A 17210-nucleotide genomic window follows, 5' to 3' on the forward strand; every position below is an offset into this window, starting at 1 on the left:
AAAAAGGGGAATCTGAAAAAAGTAAATTAGATTCCCAAGGCCCAGATGCCTATCATTTTCACTGGTATTGGAGGGCTGTAACAAGACTGTACCAAACTCATCTTTGAAGCCCTATTTTTACTTTCTGCACCATACCGTAGTGGTAATGGTAGGCAGGAAGGCTCTCATACACTCTAGACAGACTATGGAATCCCTGAAACATGATGCAACATTTTGTGTGTAAGTTTTTGAGGGTAATGGTTCACAGCTGTCAATATTTTCTCACAAGAGTAGATCGCTAAAAAAGGAATTACATGAATGTAGCATGAACTGGACTAAGAGTTTGGGACCTTCAATTTTCTCAAATGCAAAATAAAGGGTTTAGATTAGTTCTCTAACATCTTTTCCAATCTGCAAAGTCTATGGCTAATTAATTAATTCTAAATAACAAGAGTTTTAGGCAGAGTAGCACCTAACATTTGAGATATTTCTTGGCAGAAAAAATCTCCAAGGCCTTCAAATCACAGTGCATGGATACTGCCAACCTATACTCCTGGACCTATTTTTCCATCCACTTTAAACCTAATCACTAGTTCTACCTGACTTGTCCTCATGGTATATAAATTTCTCAAAAAATATGGCAACTTAGAGTTCCCGTCACGGCTCAGGGGAAACATATCTGACTAGTATCCATGAGGATGCAGGTTCGATCCCTGGCCTCGCTCAGTGGGTTATGGATCCGGCGTTACAGTGAGCTGTGGTGTAGGTCGCAGATGCAGCTTGCAGCCCTCATTGCTGTGGCTGTGGTGCAGGCTAGCAGCTACAGCTCTGATTGGACCCCTAGCCTGGGAATCTCCATTTGCCATGGATGCAGCCCTTTTTCAAAAGAAAAAGAAAAAAATTTGGCAACCTATTAAATATTATGAACAGTAACTGTGACTCCAGAACAAAACACATCATCAAACATAATCTATGGAACACATTTCCTTTAAAAAGGCATCTGCCCAAAAAGAACAAGAGGACTTTGTGAAGTTATGCTAACAGAAACCCATGAGAAATGCAGAGCTTCCTCCCCAAAGGGCTTCAACCAAGCCTCTCCTTTTTAAAATACAGAGTTCCAATGTTACTGTGGTACAAATTCATAAGTCACAGAGTTCTAAGAAATCCCTGGAAAAGAAAACAGGGAATCAGAACAAAACAGAAAATGAGACTGGTTGTATGCCACACTTACCACCCACGTTGCTTTTATGCTTATCATAGATTTCTCTCACTTTTCGGTAACGGAAAGCCAATTTCCTCATCCAGTCCACACCTCCCTGGACACCCACGGAAGAACCATGGCTGCCACTGCCTCCTGAGCCACTGAAACCATCTGTTGAGAAACTGTAGTTGCTGCAGAGAGAGAGAATGATGACAATTAAAATCTACGCCACATGGAGTTTTTGGCTGAATGCCATTTGGGATTCTCTGTCCTGTTGCTGGTATCTGACATCAAGGTTTTGAGAATCTTCTGCCTTAACCATTGCATGTCTTCCATCTCACCCCTGGTTCTTCTCGTAAACAAAGAATGGAGAGGGAGGGAAAGAGAGGCAGGACCAGCTCAAGCACTAGCATCCCCTAGAGGTTGGTATCTTTTCACTAATGACAGAAAAATCTTACAGTGAAAAAAACCCTGAATATAAAATTTTTGTGTACACACACACACACACGATTGCAGCTATGTAAAAAGGAGGAATGTGAAAAGATAACGGAAGGAACTAACCTCAAATTCTACTAAGAGTAAGAAAATGGGAATGTTTTCCTTCAGTGATCTGTTGGCTAGTTTATTAAGTCCATGGGTCACTGTAGTGGCTATTAAATATGCCCACAAATTCTTTAATAGTCCTCTCTTCTAATTCTGCTCCCTTTGGGTAGAGACTGTATTTGAATGTAAACAGAATGTGGTGGAAGCGATGGTGTCAGACTCCAGAGACCGGGCTTCTCTTGCAGCACTAGCTCTAAAAGAAGTCAGCAGTCACACTACAACACTCAAGCTGCAAACACAGTGAGGACGGAGACCTCCTGTTATCAGCCACATGGAGAAGCTGGAAGCAGGTCCTCCAGCCCCGATAAAGCCTGCAGATGATTTTTAGCTCCAATTACCTTCAGCTTTCAATCTCAGAGGCTCTGATTAAGAACTACCTACCCAAGTCACTTTCAAGATTCTGATCTAACAAAAGTGAGATGATAAATGGTAATTGTTTGAATCTACTAAGTTTGGGGGGGGTACCTTGTTATATAGGTGATGACTAATAGAAAAAAAATGTCTGGGAGGGATGAATACTTCCTAAGCAGAGATTTTATTATTTTTTAATTTAATTTTTTTGTCTTTTGTCTTTTTTAGGGCCTCACCGTGGCATATGGAGGTTCCCTGGCTAGGGGTTTAATCGGAGCTGTTGCTGCCGGCCACAGCAATGCCAGATCTGAGCCGTGTCTGTGACCTACACCATAGCTCACAGCAGCACTGGATCCTTAACCCACTGAATGAGGCTAGGGATTGAACCCGCAACCTCATGGTTCCTAGTCAGATTCATTTCCAGTGCGCCACGACAGGAACTCCTATTTATTTATTTCTAATTTATTTATTTTTGGCCATGCCTGTGGCATGTGGAAGTTCTGGGGCCAGGGATCAAACCCATGCCAAAGCAGTGACAACAACAGGTCCTTAATCTGTTCTGCCATCAAGGGAACTCCCAAAGTAGAGATTTTAAAATGACTGACAGAATTATAAACAACCTGGCTCAATCAAGAGTCAAAATGGGAGTTCCCATCATGGCTCAGTGGTTAATGAATCTGACTAGGAACCATGAGGTTGCGGGTTCGATCCCTGGCCTTGCTCATTGGGTTAAGGATCTGGCGTTGCCGTGAGCTGTGGTGTTGGTCACAGATATGGCTTGGATCCAGCGTTGCTGTGGCTCTGGTATAGGCCAGTGGCTACAGCTCCAATTAGACCCCTAGCCTGGGAATCTCCATATACTTCAGGTGCGGCCATAGGAAAGACAAAAAGACTAAAAATAAAATAAAACAAAAGTCAAAATGGAGTTCAATAAGTGTGAAATTCTATATTTAAGAAAATAAAGCTGCCAAGACTTAAGATAGGTAATTACTTGTTAGCCATATGTATCAAAGAAAACAAACAAACAAAAAAAACCCCCAAAAAACCCTAGGGTTCAGAGTAGATGGAAATCTGCTTCAGACCAGGCTTCTTCCTAAGAAGGCCCCTAAGGTCTCTTAAGAACGAGACCTTCGGAGTTCCCGTTGTGGTGCAGTGGTTAACAAATCCGACTAAGAACCATGATGTTGCAGGTTCAGTCCCTAGCCTTGCTCAGCGGGTTGACGATCCGGCGTTGCCGTGAGCTGTGGTGTGGGTTGCAGATGTGGCTCGGATCCTGTGTTGCTGTGGCTCTGGCATAAGCCGGTGGCTACGGCTCCGATTGGACCCTTGGCCTGGGAACCTCCATATGCCTTGGGAGCGGCCCAAGAAACGGCAAAAAGACAAAAAAAAAAACCCCAAAAAACCAAAAACAAACAAACAAACAAAAAAGAATGTGACCTCTGCAGCTGTGCAAGACACAACATGCACCACCGGAGGCTGCTCCCAAAGTGCACCCTTTCCTCCTTCTCAGCACCACAGGGGTACATCCTTACTGACTGACTGTCCAGTTCTGCTCCAGATTTGAGAATTCACAGAAGAAACAATTTTAGGGTAGACACATGGAAAAACATTTTTCCTATGAAAAGGGATAAACATCAAAACAAATTAATATGAAAGGATGTGATAATATTTTTCTAAAGGTCTTTAAATATAACGTAGATAAATTTTTAGATTATTCTTAGCTAAGACTCCTGAGCCAAAATACAGTGGCCAAGAGAGAAAGGAGGAGACTGGGCAAGCACTTTGCCACTGAAACCTCATTGGTTTAGTGTCCACTGTGATATAAATGTTCAAGGTCATTGTCTTCCATAGGGTCATTCCTGACACCATCAGATCCCCCCAATTAATTTCCTTGGTGAAATCCCTAATGCTTGTTTTTATCTAAAACTGACCAATTTGAGGTATTTCCTTGTGGCACAGTGGGTTAAGGATCTGGTGGTGTCACTGTAGCAGCTCAGGTTGCTGCTGTGGGGTGGTTTTGATCCCTGGCCTGGGAACTTTCAGGTGCTGTGGGCATGGCCAAAAAATAAACAACAAGAAAATAAAACTAAGCAATACGGAAGCACACTTTTCCTGACTGAAAATCTGGCCAGAGAAAAACCAGGATATCCTTTACTTTGGAATGCTTTTTTTCTCATTGCAACAGGCTACCCATTCTTTAAAGTTGTACTCAAATTTCACTGTGCTGAGAAAGCCACTCCAATGTTGGCTCCCCCTGCTCCCCATAGCCATCAGAACTGCTTCCTTCTCTGTGTTCTATCACATTTTCTACTGTTACCTTCTCACACTGCATGCCATCATTAACTATGTTTGTTTCTATCACCTCCGACAGACTGTGAACCCTTTTTGGCCTGTGTCTTATTCATCTTTGTTTTCCTCTGAAACCAGACAGTGTCTTGCACATAAGAGGTGTACTGACATTTAAGACATCATTGTATTTATCACCTCAAGTCTTGGCCATTGTCATCAGAAGCCACATCTTCCACATGCACCTGGTCACACTCCTGTTAAAAGACAAAACCACACATTATTTCAGCCTGGGAGTAGAAGTGCTATCACCACCATGATATATTGTAAAAATACCATGAACAATGGCAGGATGATAAAATACCTTAAGGTCTCTCTTATGTGTGGAGGATCATTCTCACCCCTCTTACTGTCCAACTTCTTTTTAAGGCCTAATTTATGTTTCTCAGTCTTCATGAAATCTTCCTTAACCATCCCAACCCTCAGTTATGTTCTTATCTCAACAGTTCATTTTTTCCCAACAGTTCATGGGTATAAGCACAAGCTCCCTTATACTGTCAGGTGTGCCTATGTCCTACACTAGACTGCAAGTCCTATTACACTGCAGGCCTTTGACGGCACAACCAATACCTTACGTCTTATCCTTTGTACCCCTCTAGTCTAGTTCCCTTATGTAGCATGTACTCAGTACATTCTTACAGATGAAACAGATGTAAGAGTGTGTGGAGAGTGTGTGGTATCAAAACTGAGAAAGACTGAACGAGAAATTTGTAAATTCAATCTTAGGAAAGAGAAGTCATCTAAATCAATCTCCTTATATTCTAAAAGTAAGGTAAAATGATTTGCCCAAGGTCATAAAACTAGCGAGTGACAGAAAGAAACCTGAAGAAGCCTGAGTCTTCTAATTTGAATCCAAGGTTCTTTCCTCTAAGCCCACACTACTACTGTCATAAAATGCCACCCACTGTCTAACTGATTAGGGTGGTGTTGTGATGTCCACCTGCATCAGAATCCTCTGGGGAAGATTTTTAAAAATGCATATTCTTGAATCAGAATTTTTGTGAGTGAAGTCCTAGAATGTTCATTTTTAACAAGCTCCCCAGGTGATTCTTATGCCCCCTAAAGTTGAGAATCACTGACCTGGGGGGCAGGAACACATTCAGGTCAAATTCTTCACAGAACTTTCAGTCCTGAGTGAGGACTATGTCTAGAAAATCATTACAAATACAATTTGGCAACAATTATTGGCACACAGTAGGTTTTCAATAAATGTTTGCTGAATAAAAGCTATAATGTCCTAACTTATCAACATGTGAAGTTGAGGGAAGATTAAAGCACTGTGGAGCTTACATAAAAGTAGTGGAGTTTAGAGTCCTACTTATTTAACTTGTTTGAGAATTATCTGTTGAGTAGAACTAGACTGTATTTAAAAAGAAAGAGTATTACTTAGTGTTTATTTTATTTTGAGATTTTATTTATTTAATATTTCCACTATTTAAAAAAACTAGGTAATATATGTAGTACAAACTTCAAAATGATATTAAATGACAAATCTGCTCCTTCTGACCTGTGTCCCAGCAGCGCATTCTCATCCTCAGCTAGAACAACTATTACTAATTTCTTGTGTATTACAACTGCTTAACTAAAGCCCAGACTGCGGAGATAACCTTCCTGCCTCGGGACTCCCAGTCCTACGCTCTTTCCACTACACCATGTTCACCTCAAAGGTGAACTCAAATGTCAAAGCCAAAAAAATTTTACCAGAAAGCTCTCAGTGTTTTCTGGTTTCCCTCCACCTAACTATAAAATGATCTGCACCTCAGGGCTAACCAATTCATGGACAATGACTATGTATAAAATATAATGAGTTAGAGCAGTCATTCACAGATCTGAGAAATCAAGAGATTGTCTTGATTATCTTAAGACAATAAAATTGAAGAACAGTCAAAATATAATTAAGAGTACCAATAATCACAACCACCTTTTCTATATTATTTAACAGAGAGGAATAAGTTGGAATGTTGGCTTATATATATATCAGTGTTTTGCCTGATGGGTTGGCATTTCCCCCCTAGAACTACATCACTTCCTAACAGGCTAACAAAAATCAAATTTTTGAGCCAATAAAACTGAAGCCCAGAACCGAGACTGTGGTAGCTGAACCAAGGCATTATTCCTTCAAGACTTTTATGCCTAAGTGCCCAGCTGGCCGCTCCATACTCACCCCGTCTAACCATATTTTCTCTTAATACAAAAAGCACAGGCTCAGTAAATAGTTACTGAAAATGTATTTCACTGAAGCTCAGAAACAATTTAAAATGCTTACCTCTAAGTCATTGAAAAATAGATGTGTATCAGCCACTTCAAAAATCATTTCTTCCATTGTTAAACCTGAGCCAATCACTACTGTTGGGTCCTGAAAGATAATAAGAAAAATTCGCTTGACTTGGCACTCACAGCATTGGTTCTTGTCTTCAAATGTTTCAAAATTACTTTAGGTCAAGGCCAAAACAAAACTGGCTCACAATAGTGCTATCACTGATGCAATTTCATTCATAGTTATAAGTATCTGGGATTGTACAAAGTTAAAAATTTCAGGACTTTTGTTTCTAGGAAACTTAACCTACTTAAAACACACACACACACACACACACACACACACACACATACACACACACAATTTTTTTTGGAAATTCCGTTTCAGGAGAAATTCTATTTCTAAAATTCTGCTGTTGTAATACCCATTACCTTTCATTATCTTATACACACACACACACACTATAACACCAGAGGTCAGTAATCTGACAATACCAACAACCAATAAAGAAGTATTTGCAGGAAAGCCAATGCACTTAGCTTTAAAATGAACTATGAAGCTTTCACTTAGAGGTGGTATGCTCTTGTTTTATTTACTTTTATAACTAGTCTTGTTATATAGTGTATGACATAGGTACTAAAAGCCTATGGAAAATACCTCTGATAGAAACATTAGTGACAATAAGAAATAACGAGGAGCAGTAACCGTAAGAGAGCAAAGGAGGCAGATATTTTTATAAAACTTACTAACAGAAACTAAAAAACAGGAGCCTGGAGATAATTTAGTACAGAAATATACAGTCAATACCTCAAAAACAGCTCATCCCTCTATCAAAACTGATGTTAATACTGATGACTACAGTTAAATGCTGCTTGGTATATTTCACTTGAGAAGGTACATATCTATTTTGGAAGGATATTTTATATGAACTGGAGCCACAGCTGGGGCCTATGACACAGCAATGGCAACATCGGATCTGAGCCACATCTTTGAGCTACACCACAGCTTGTGGCAATGCCGGATCCTTAACCCACTGAGGGAGGCCAGGGATTAAACCCGCATCCTCACAGAGACCAAAGGTCGGGTCCTTAACCCACTGAGCCACAGTGGGAACTCTGATATTTTATATTTTAAATCCCCAGATCTGGCATATAGTCAGCGAAATGAAATGCTCAGTTTGAGCTGTCAGCGATTTATGGGAGAACGGACTACTTTTTTAGATAATCCTGAGACTCCACTCTGTTCTGAGCTTCATTCTCAAACTTAGAATTTACCAAATACCACTCTCAAACTTTTAGTACAGGTCCTGGGTCTGCTAGTCTCTAGCTTTATCATCAACTCTGCCTGACCATCCAGCCTGCCTAGTATAAACCATGAGGGGAAGTTGTATGTGAAAAGTGAAAGGTCAACAGGTTAAGATGGAGATAACAGAGACAGTGATTTTGGTTACCTGCACACACAGTCAGGAGAGGGACAGTTACAACAAAGGAAGAAAGATACGTATTACCTTTCCATACTTCTGGGCATAGGATCCAGTAAGAAGCGAATGGAAGATGATGATGGTTTCATCTAAGTCCCACAGAAATACCCGCTGGGTGAGGGAAAAAAAAATAAAAATAAAAAATAAAATGAGTGAGCATCCTTTTCAATCATAATGGAATAAAACAAGAAATCAACAGTAGAATGAAAACTGGAAAATTCACACATATGTGAAATTAAACAATACAATCTTAACCAATGGATAAAACGTGAAATCAGGAAATACCTTGAGATGAATGAAAACCAAAACACAACACACCAAAATTTATGGAATGCTTGTGAAAACAGTGCTAAGAAGGAAATTTATAGTTGTGAATGCATATCTTAAAAAACAAGAGTTCAATCAATATCCTAACTGCACAATTTAAGGAACTAGAAAAGGCTAGTAGAAAGAAGGAAATAATGAAGGTTAGAAGAGATAAAGTAGAAAGTAGGAAAAAAAAGAGAAACTCAACAAAAGCAGAAGTTGGTTCTTTGAAGAGATCTATGACAACTTTTAGCTAGACTGGCTAAGAAAAGAGAGAAGACACAAATTAGTAATTAGTAATTAGAAATGAAAGTGGGGGGATTACCACAGAATTAAAAAGGATTATAAGAAAGTACTTTGAAGAGTTATATACCAACAAATAACCCAGATGAGACGAACAAATTCCTAGAAATACACAATGTGCCAAAACTGACTCAAAAAGAAATAGAATATCTGAATAGATCTTTAACTGGTAGAGAGGTTGAATCAATAATAAAAAAACTTCCCAAGAAAATAGCCCAGGATCAGACGGTTTCGCTGGTAAATTCTACCAAATGCTTAAAGATGAACTGAAACCAATCCTTAAACTCTTCCAAAAAGGTGAAGAGGCAGAAAGACTTCTTAACTCTATGATGCCAGCATTCCCTTGAAAACCAGTCAGATAAAGACACTACAACAAAGCTGCTCATATGAACACTGATGCAAAATCTGCAACAAAACAGTGGTAAATAGGAGTTTTCTTGTGGCGAAGCAGGGTAAGGATCCAGCATTGTCACTGCAGTGGCTGGGGTTGCTGTGTGGTATGGGCTCGATCCCTGGCTTGGGGACTTCCACATGCTGTAGGCGTGGCGAAAGAAAAATATTGGCAAGCAAAATCCAGCAGCATATTAAAAGAATTATATATCATGACCAAGTGAGATTTGTTCCCAGAACGCAAGAACGGATCGACATAGAAAAACCAATCAGTGCAATATACCACGTTAACAGAACAGAGGAAAAAATCCACATGGTCATCTCAATTGATGCAGAGAAAAAGCATCTGAAAAAATTCAACACACTTTCATGATAAAAAACACTCAATAAACTAGTAACAGAAGGGAATTTCTTCATCATGATAAAGGCCATGTATGAAAAACCTACAGTTGATATCAGACTCAATAGTGAAAAACAAAGCTTTACCTCTGAGGTAAAGAATAAGAGAAGTACACCTGTTTTCATCACTTCTATTCAACAAGGTACTGAAAATTCTAGCCAGAATAAACTGGCAAGAAAAGGAAAAAAAAGGTACCCAAACTGGAAAATAAGAAGCCAAATTACCTCTGTTCAAAGATGACCTGATCTTTATTATTAAAAAACCCTTAAGAATCCAGAAAAAATTTGTTAGAGCTGATAAATGAATTCAGAAGTCAGCTGCATTTCTAAAGGAAATTTTAAAACTCTGAAAGGAGTCTTAAAAACAATAGCATCAAGACTAATAAAATAGGAATAAATTTAGTTAATATTTCAAGAATTGTACCCTAAAAACTAGAACATTACAGAAGAGAAGACAGATCTAAATAAATGTAAAGACATCCCAAGAACATGAACGGAGGACTTAATATTAAGATGACAATACTATCCAAAGTGATCTACAAATACAATGCAATCCCTAAAAAAGTCTTGTGTTTTTTAAAGAAACAGAAAAATTCATTCAAAATTTATATGAAATCTCAAGGGATGAAGAGCCAAAATAATCTTGAAATAGAACAAAAGTATAAGACTCACACTTCCTGATTTCAAAACTTACTACACATGGAGTTCCTGTTGTGGCTCAGAAGCTTAAGAACTGACTAGTATCCATGAGGATGCAGGTTCGATCCCTGGCCTTGCTCAGTGGGTTAATGATTCAGCGTTGCCATAAGCCGTGGTGTAGGTCACAGACGCAGCTCAGATCTGTGTTGCTGTGGCTATGGCACTGGCTCCAGCTGTAGCTCCAATTCAACCCCTAGCCAGGGAACTTCCACATGCCACAGGTTCGGCCCAGAAAAAAATAAAAAGAAAAAAACTTTCTACAAAGCTACAGTAATTAAAATAATGTGGTGCAGCATAAGGATAGCTACATAGACCAATGGAATAGAGAGAGCCCAGAAACAAACCATATATATATATATGGTAAATTGATTTTTTTTTTTTTTTTTTTTTTTTTTTGGTCGTATCCATGGCATATGAAGTTTCTGGGCCAGGGATTGAATCTGAGCCACAACTGTGACCTATACCACAGCTGTGGCTACAATGGATTCTTAACCTACTGCATTAGGATAGGGATTGAACCCTTGCTTCAGCAGCAACCTGAGTCGCTGCAGAGACAATGCTGAATACTTTAATCCACTTCGACATAGCAGGAATTCCTTGATTTTTTTTTTTTTTTGATAAGGATATCGAGACCTTAGAATGGGGAAAGGAAATCTAAAACAAGGTCCTGGGAAAATTGAATATCCATGTGTAAAACAATGAGATTAGATCCTTACTTCATACCATGTACAAAAATTAACTCAACACGGATCAATGACCCAAATTTAAGAGCTGAAACAATGAAATGCTTAGAAGAAAACATAGGTGAATATCTTCATAAGTCTGTATCCTTAAGTATGACACCAAAAGCACAAGCAATAAAAGAAAAACAGAACTTTATCAAAATTTAAAACTTGTAAGCATCAAAGGATACTTATCAAGAGAGTGAAGACAATCCACAGAAAACACATATCTGATAAGGGATTCATGTCTAAAATATATAAAGAATTCCTAAAACTCAACAACAAAGATTACAAACAACTCAATTTAAAAATGGGCAAAGGATTTGGACATTACTTCAAATAAAATAGACAAACAGCCAATACACACATGAAAGGATGTTCAACATTATTAGCCATTAAGGAAAACGCAAAATCGAAACCACAATGAGACACCACTTCACACTCATCAGGATGGATTATCCAAAAAATGAGAAATAGTCGGAACCCTGGTACATTGCTGGTGGGAATGTAAACACTGGTATAGTCATTTGGAAAACATTCTGGTGGTTCCTCAAAAAAGCTGAACAGAGAATTACCACTCCTAGATTTATACTCAAAGTAACTGAAAAGAGAGAATCAAAGGGATACCTGTATAGCAGTGTTCACAGTCGCATTATTCGCAACAGCTCAAAGGTGGAAAAAACCCCATGTGTGCATCGCAGATGAATAGACAGACAAAATGTGGGTATGTACATACAAGAGAATTATTCAGTCATAAAAAGGAATGAAGTTCTGATACATGCTGAAACATGAATGAACCTCAAAAACATTACGCTAAGTGAAGTAAGCCTGACACAAAAGAATAGATAGTTACGACTTCACTTATATGAAACATCTAGAACAGGAAAATTCATAGTGACAGAGAGCAGAATAGAGGTTATCAGGGGCTAACAGGAAGGGAGAATAGGGAGTTTTTGCTTAATGGTTTAGAGTTTTTGTTCGCAATCATGAAAAACTTCTGGAAGCAGCAGTAACAAACAACATTGAGAATGTACTTAATACCACTGAACTGCACACTTAATGGTAAATTTTATATTATACATACTTTGCCATAATTTTAAAAATGAGTGAGTTCTCAGTTTTTCCCAAGAAGTCTATCAGATCTTTAGACTTTCTCTCTCACTACTCTTTCTCCCCCCCAAGTCACAAAAGGGAAGAGAGGTTCCAAACACGGCCTCTATTTACCTATGTCTTATGAACACCTAACAATGGACTAATTTTTAAATATGACTTTCCCTCTTATTATAGAAAAATTGAAAAAAGATAAGGATTAATATCGAAACTCCATTCTTATTCTTTTGTATAACTTTCTAGTCTTTTTTCTTTTTTAGGGCTGTACCCACGGCATATGAAAGTTCCCAGGCTAGGGGTCAAATCAGCTGTACTCGCTTGCCTACACCACAGCCACAGCAACGCCAAATCCGAGCCGTGACTGTGACCTACACCACAGCTCATGGCAACCCCGGACCCTTAACCCACTAAGCGAGGCCAAGGATCGAACTCGAGTCCTCATGGATGCTAGTCAGATTGGTTTCTGCTGAGCCACAACGGGAACTCTACTTTCTAGTCTTTTTTAAAAAGCTAAATGTGTGCACATCATAAATTTCTATAGTCTTTAACCACAGAATAAGTGAGTAACAATTTCATTAATAAGTTACTAGATCTGGTTGCACGTTTCACAGAAACGTGGCCTAAAGCACTTTAGTTCTCTCATTTTACGTTGAGATTTTAAATGGAGAACAGTATGACATCACTTGTGACAATCTCTGCTTTCTGAATATGATGCACTGTTCTTTCTGTTCTCCTCTGGAATATAGAGAATAGCTTTTTTTTTCTTTCCCTTAAAAAGTTACCTGGTTACCTAAATTCAAATTTGATGCTTTTGGTGAAAAGGATCTGAAAGTGATATGGGCATATAGGAATGTGTCTGTACATTTCTCTTTTCACTTCGCCAAGTCATTTTTTCTTGCTCAGGAATTAAAGGGTACACAACATAGAACCACATAACCTTCATAAGTTTTAGATACATGTTTGCTAAACTTAAGTAATGAGGAAAAAAAAAAGAGTTAACTCAAATGTGTTTCTTCCCATACTTCTAATTCACTGTCCTGGGAAGAGCTGGCATCAGCTTTCCTCTTGCCCCGGTTCTTGCCAGTCATGTTTTTCCTACACTGGTCATCAGTATCTTTACTTGGTGTAGTCTGCGACAAAGATGGGCTTGTAGAAGGATCTCCTGGAAAGGAAAAGTGAGACATATGTGTTGCCAGTGTAGTCACAGGCTACGTAAAAACCATAGCATGAAGGTCAGCAGATTCTCTGCTCTTAGGAATCATGCTGCAGGGATAAGGCTGGAAAACCAAACTTCACCTAAGCAATTTGGAAATGCAGATGTAGGCACTCAGTATCAATAGCTCCTAACACCACAAAGATGGTTACCACGCCCATAGCATGGAGAAGGTCCCAGGCCAGGGTTCAAACCTGCACCAGAGCAGTGACCTGAGCCACGTGACAATGCTGGATCCTTAACCTGCTGAGCTACCAGGGAACTCCAGGGCCTGATATTTTTGTTGTGAGGGGATGTCCTATACTCTGCAGGATGTTTGATTAAGCAGCATCCTTGGCCTCCACCCATTAGATGCCAGTAGTACCTCCTTTCGTGTGACAACCAAAAAATGCTTCCATACACTGCCAGCTGTTCCTGGGTGTGGGGGCATGGGGGTGGAAGCAAGGGACACAAAAACACCTCTAGCTGAAAAACCACTGCTCTAGATCCATTTACCAATTCACAATAAAATAAAGAAAACAGTAGGGCATGTTAAACTACCCTATAAGGTTACAATCAGCAGAATTTAGACTGAAAAATGGTATGGGACAAAAAAAATCTAGTTTCTTTAACGAATAAATTACACTGGGAAATAAAGAGACAGGGAAATTTATAGGTTAAAACAAAATACATATCCACCAACACAATGTATCCACCTTACTTGGATTCTAATTTAAACAACCTGTAAAAAGAAAAACAAAATTCTTTAACACTTAAGAAAAAAACCTGAGGAGTTCCTGTCGTGGCGCAGTGGTTAACGAATCTGACTAGGAACCATGAGGTTGCGGGTTCGATCCCTGCCCTTGCTCAGTGGGTTAAGGATCCGGCATTGCCGTGAGCTGTGGTGTAGGCTGCAGACTTGGCTCGCATCACGAGTTGCTGTGGCTCTTTCATAGGCGGGCGGCTACAGCTCCGATTCAACCCCTAGCCTGGGAATTTCCATATGCCACAGAAGTGGCCCTAGAAATGGCAAAAAGAAGAAAAAAAAAAAAGAAGAAGAAGAAGAAAACTTGAAATATGAGTACTCTGTGGTATTTTATGATACAAAGGAATTATTGTTGAATTATTTTAGATGGGATAATGGCATTGTGGTTAAGTTACTGAGTATCTGTCTTTTAGAGATATGATACCTGGAATTTGAGCAGGGAACTAGATGAAGTATAGTTAAAACAAGATTGCCTCTGAGCTGTTAACTGAGGAAGATGGAGGATGGATACACAAGGACTCATTAGACTATTCTGACAACGACGTCTGTCTATATTTGTAATTCTTCATTATTAAAAAGTCAATATTGTTATGAAGAACAAAGATATATAGGGAAATTAACTCAAAACAAAGGCATCAACACATATAATTACTTCAAAGTTATGCAGGTTTGGAGCAGCAATCATCTATTTGTATATCCATTTACTTAGAAAACCAACAGAAGCAAGATGTGCAGAAAACTGCTTCAGCTGATGCTGACCAGTTTTTAAAAATGCGTCAGGAGTTCCCATTGTGGCTCAGCGGTAATGAACCTGACTAGTAACAACCATGAGGATTCAGGTTCGATCCCTGGCCTTGCTTCGTGGGTTGGGGATCCCAAGTTGCCGTGAACTGTGGTGTGGGTCACAGACTCTACTCGGATCCTGGGTTGCTGAGGGCTGGAAGCTGCAGCTCCGATTCAACCCCTAGCCTGGAAACTTCCACGTGCTGCACATATGGCCCTAAAAAGCAAAGAAAAAAAAAGTGCATTAGTGTTAGCTATTATCAGTCCTCCCTCAAGTTACATGATGTGACAGCAAACCACCAAATTTTCATGAAAAATAAATAAAAAGTATGTGCATATGTTTACTGAATGTGCGCATAAGCCTTTATATCAGGGTTTTTGAACATGGACATCATAATTCATTGATCCATTTCAAAGGTAGGGGCTTAAATTTGCAGGTTAAATTTTAAGTATTTCTTTGGGGAAAAAGGACCATAGTTTTCCTCCAAATCTTATTTTTACTTTATTTTTAAATTTTTCTTCTTTTTTTAGGGCCACACCGCAGCACATGGAGGCAAAGGGTAGAATCGGAGCTAAAGCTGCCAGCCTACGCAACAGCCACAGCAACGCAGGATGTGAGCCGCGTCTGTGACCTACACCACAGCTCATGACAATGCCGGATCCTTAACCCACTGAGCAAGGCCAGGGATCCAACCCGCGACCTCATGGTTCCTAGTTGGATTCATTTCCACTATGCCACGATGGGAATTCCTTTCCTCTAAATCTTAAAGGGAGCCATGACACAGAAAAAGTTAAGACTACCATTCTGAGACCTAAGCAGAAGTCCAAAATATGCACATACTAAAACTGGAGTCCTCCAACTTTTATAAAATGTTCTAAGATTCTTAAGTTCCCTGTGACAAGCATGTTAGAGCTACAGAGAGGATGGAGCGGGAGTCATAAATACAGTCTTTTCATTCTTGGTACTTCTCTGCTCACAGCATCAGGTATTATTCAGTCTGCCAACAACTCCTTACAGTCTGGCTCCAATGTTTAAATACTCTTCAGCTGAGAGGGAAAGCCAACAGCATGGTAACAGTGACTTAGACCAGAACAAAATAATCTTCACCATCACTTGTTGGATGAAATGCCCTTAAGCCAAAGTTGTTAGAGCTGCAGAGCTTACCAGAAGAAAGTCTCTGTGCTGCAGGCGCAGGTACCATGACACCAGGCTTCTCTGTCTGGTATGCGGCTGCTGCTAGGGTGGTACTCTCAGCATCACTGTTAGTCTGGCCCGTGACTCCAAAGCTGGAGCTGGGGTAGCAGGCCTGGTACTGACTCTGACCAAGGATGGTATAGGTGGGATAGTCCTACAGGCCAGAGGGAATAAGGGAGGAAAACAAGACTCTTAGAAAGAGCATAACATTAACTTCAACACAAGAGACTTTCACGTCCCTCTTATAGGGAATATAATCATTTCCCTAAAACAATAATTTGACTTCTCATTTACCTACCTATACAGTCTTCCACCTAAACCAATGATTTTTCAAAATGCATTCCGTGGAAACCTACAAGTCAAGAGGTGATACCTCAGGGGCTGTCTCTGAGATGTGGGTTAGGCTGAGAGGGAAGTGTCCCATAAATTGTACACACAATGTCCCTCTTCTACTACAATAGCCCCCCCACCATATGTATGGAATTTCTGCATAGAATTTTTGAAGGAAGGATTCCACTATTTAAGAAGTTTATAAACCACTGCAATAGATGGTAGTGGTTCTAAGGACAGATGAGTGTAAACAAAAAAGCACATATCCTACATTGAAGTTTCCCAGTTTAAAAACAGAGTACATCTCTTTCTTTTAAAATAATCAAGTTTTCTTTAAAAATAAATTTTCTTTGGAGTTCCCAACATGGCTCAGTGATAACGAACCAGTATCCATGAGAATATGGGTTCGATTCCTGGCCTCACTCAGTGCGTTAAGAATCCAGCATTGCTGTGAGCTGTGGTGTAGGTTACAGATGTGGCTCGGATCTGGCGTTGCTATGGCTGTGGCATAGGCCAGCAGCTACAGCTCCAATTCAACCCCTAGCCTGGGAACTTCAAAATGCCTCAGGTGCGGCCCTAAAGATGAAAAGAAAGAAAGAAAGAAAGAAAGAGAGAGAGAGAGAAAGAGAGAGAGAGAGAGAGAGAAAGATTCTTTTAACTATCTGAAGGGAGCTTTTGGTGGATTCATGGGCACATACATGACAAAACTCATGAAATTGTACAATTTAAATCTGTGTTTACTATGTGTCAATTACACCTTTAAAAAATCTGTAAAAAATACACACCTTAAAAAAATTC

General features: G+C 39.6%; 1 protein-coding gene across 5 annotated transcripts in view; it reads right to left on the reverse strand.

Annotated features, from left to right (window-relative positions):
• The window catches only part of EYA3 (EYA transcriptional coactivator and phosphatase 3), a 91140-nt gene that overhangs the window by 14992 nt on the left and 58938 nt on the right, over positions 1-17210 (reverse strand). For 2 of the 5 annotated variants that reach the window (XM_005653379.4, XM_021095661.2), the window contains 6 exons: positions 16053-16236; positions 13169-13308; positions 8245-8328; positions 6747-6836; positions 4619-4677; positions 1211-1371 (listed from right to left, as the gene is read on the reverse strand). In XM_005653379.4, coding sequence (XP_005653436.2) covers positions 1211-1371; positions 4619-4677; positions 6747-6836; positions 8245-8328; positions 13169-13308; positions 16053-16236 — 718 coding nt within the window. Of the gene's footprint in view, positions 1-1210; positions 1372-4181; positions 4678-5565; positions 5628-6746; positions 6837-8244; positions 8329-13168; positions 13309-16052; positions 16237-17210 lie in introns of those variants that run through there. The other 3 variants (XM_084963572.1, XM_084963571.1, XR_014807367.1) reach the window with 2 other exon arrangements.

Source organism: Sus scrofa, chromosome 6 (assembly GCF_054392235.1).
Source record: "Sus scrofa isolate SSC_HxYL_T2T_F1_AM1 chromosome 6, Sscrofa_HxYL_maternal_Yorkshire_Landrace_v2.0, whole genome shotgun sequence".
In the NCBI taxonomy this organism is placed as follows: domain Eukaryota; kingdom Metazoa; phylum Chordata; class Mammalia; order Artiodactyla; family Suidae; genus Sus; species Sus scrofa.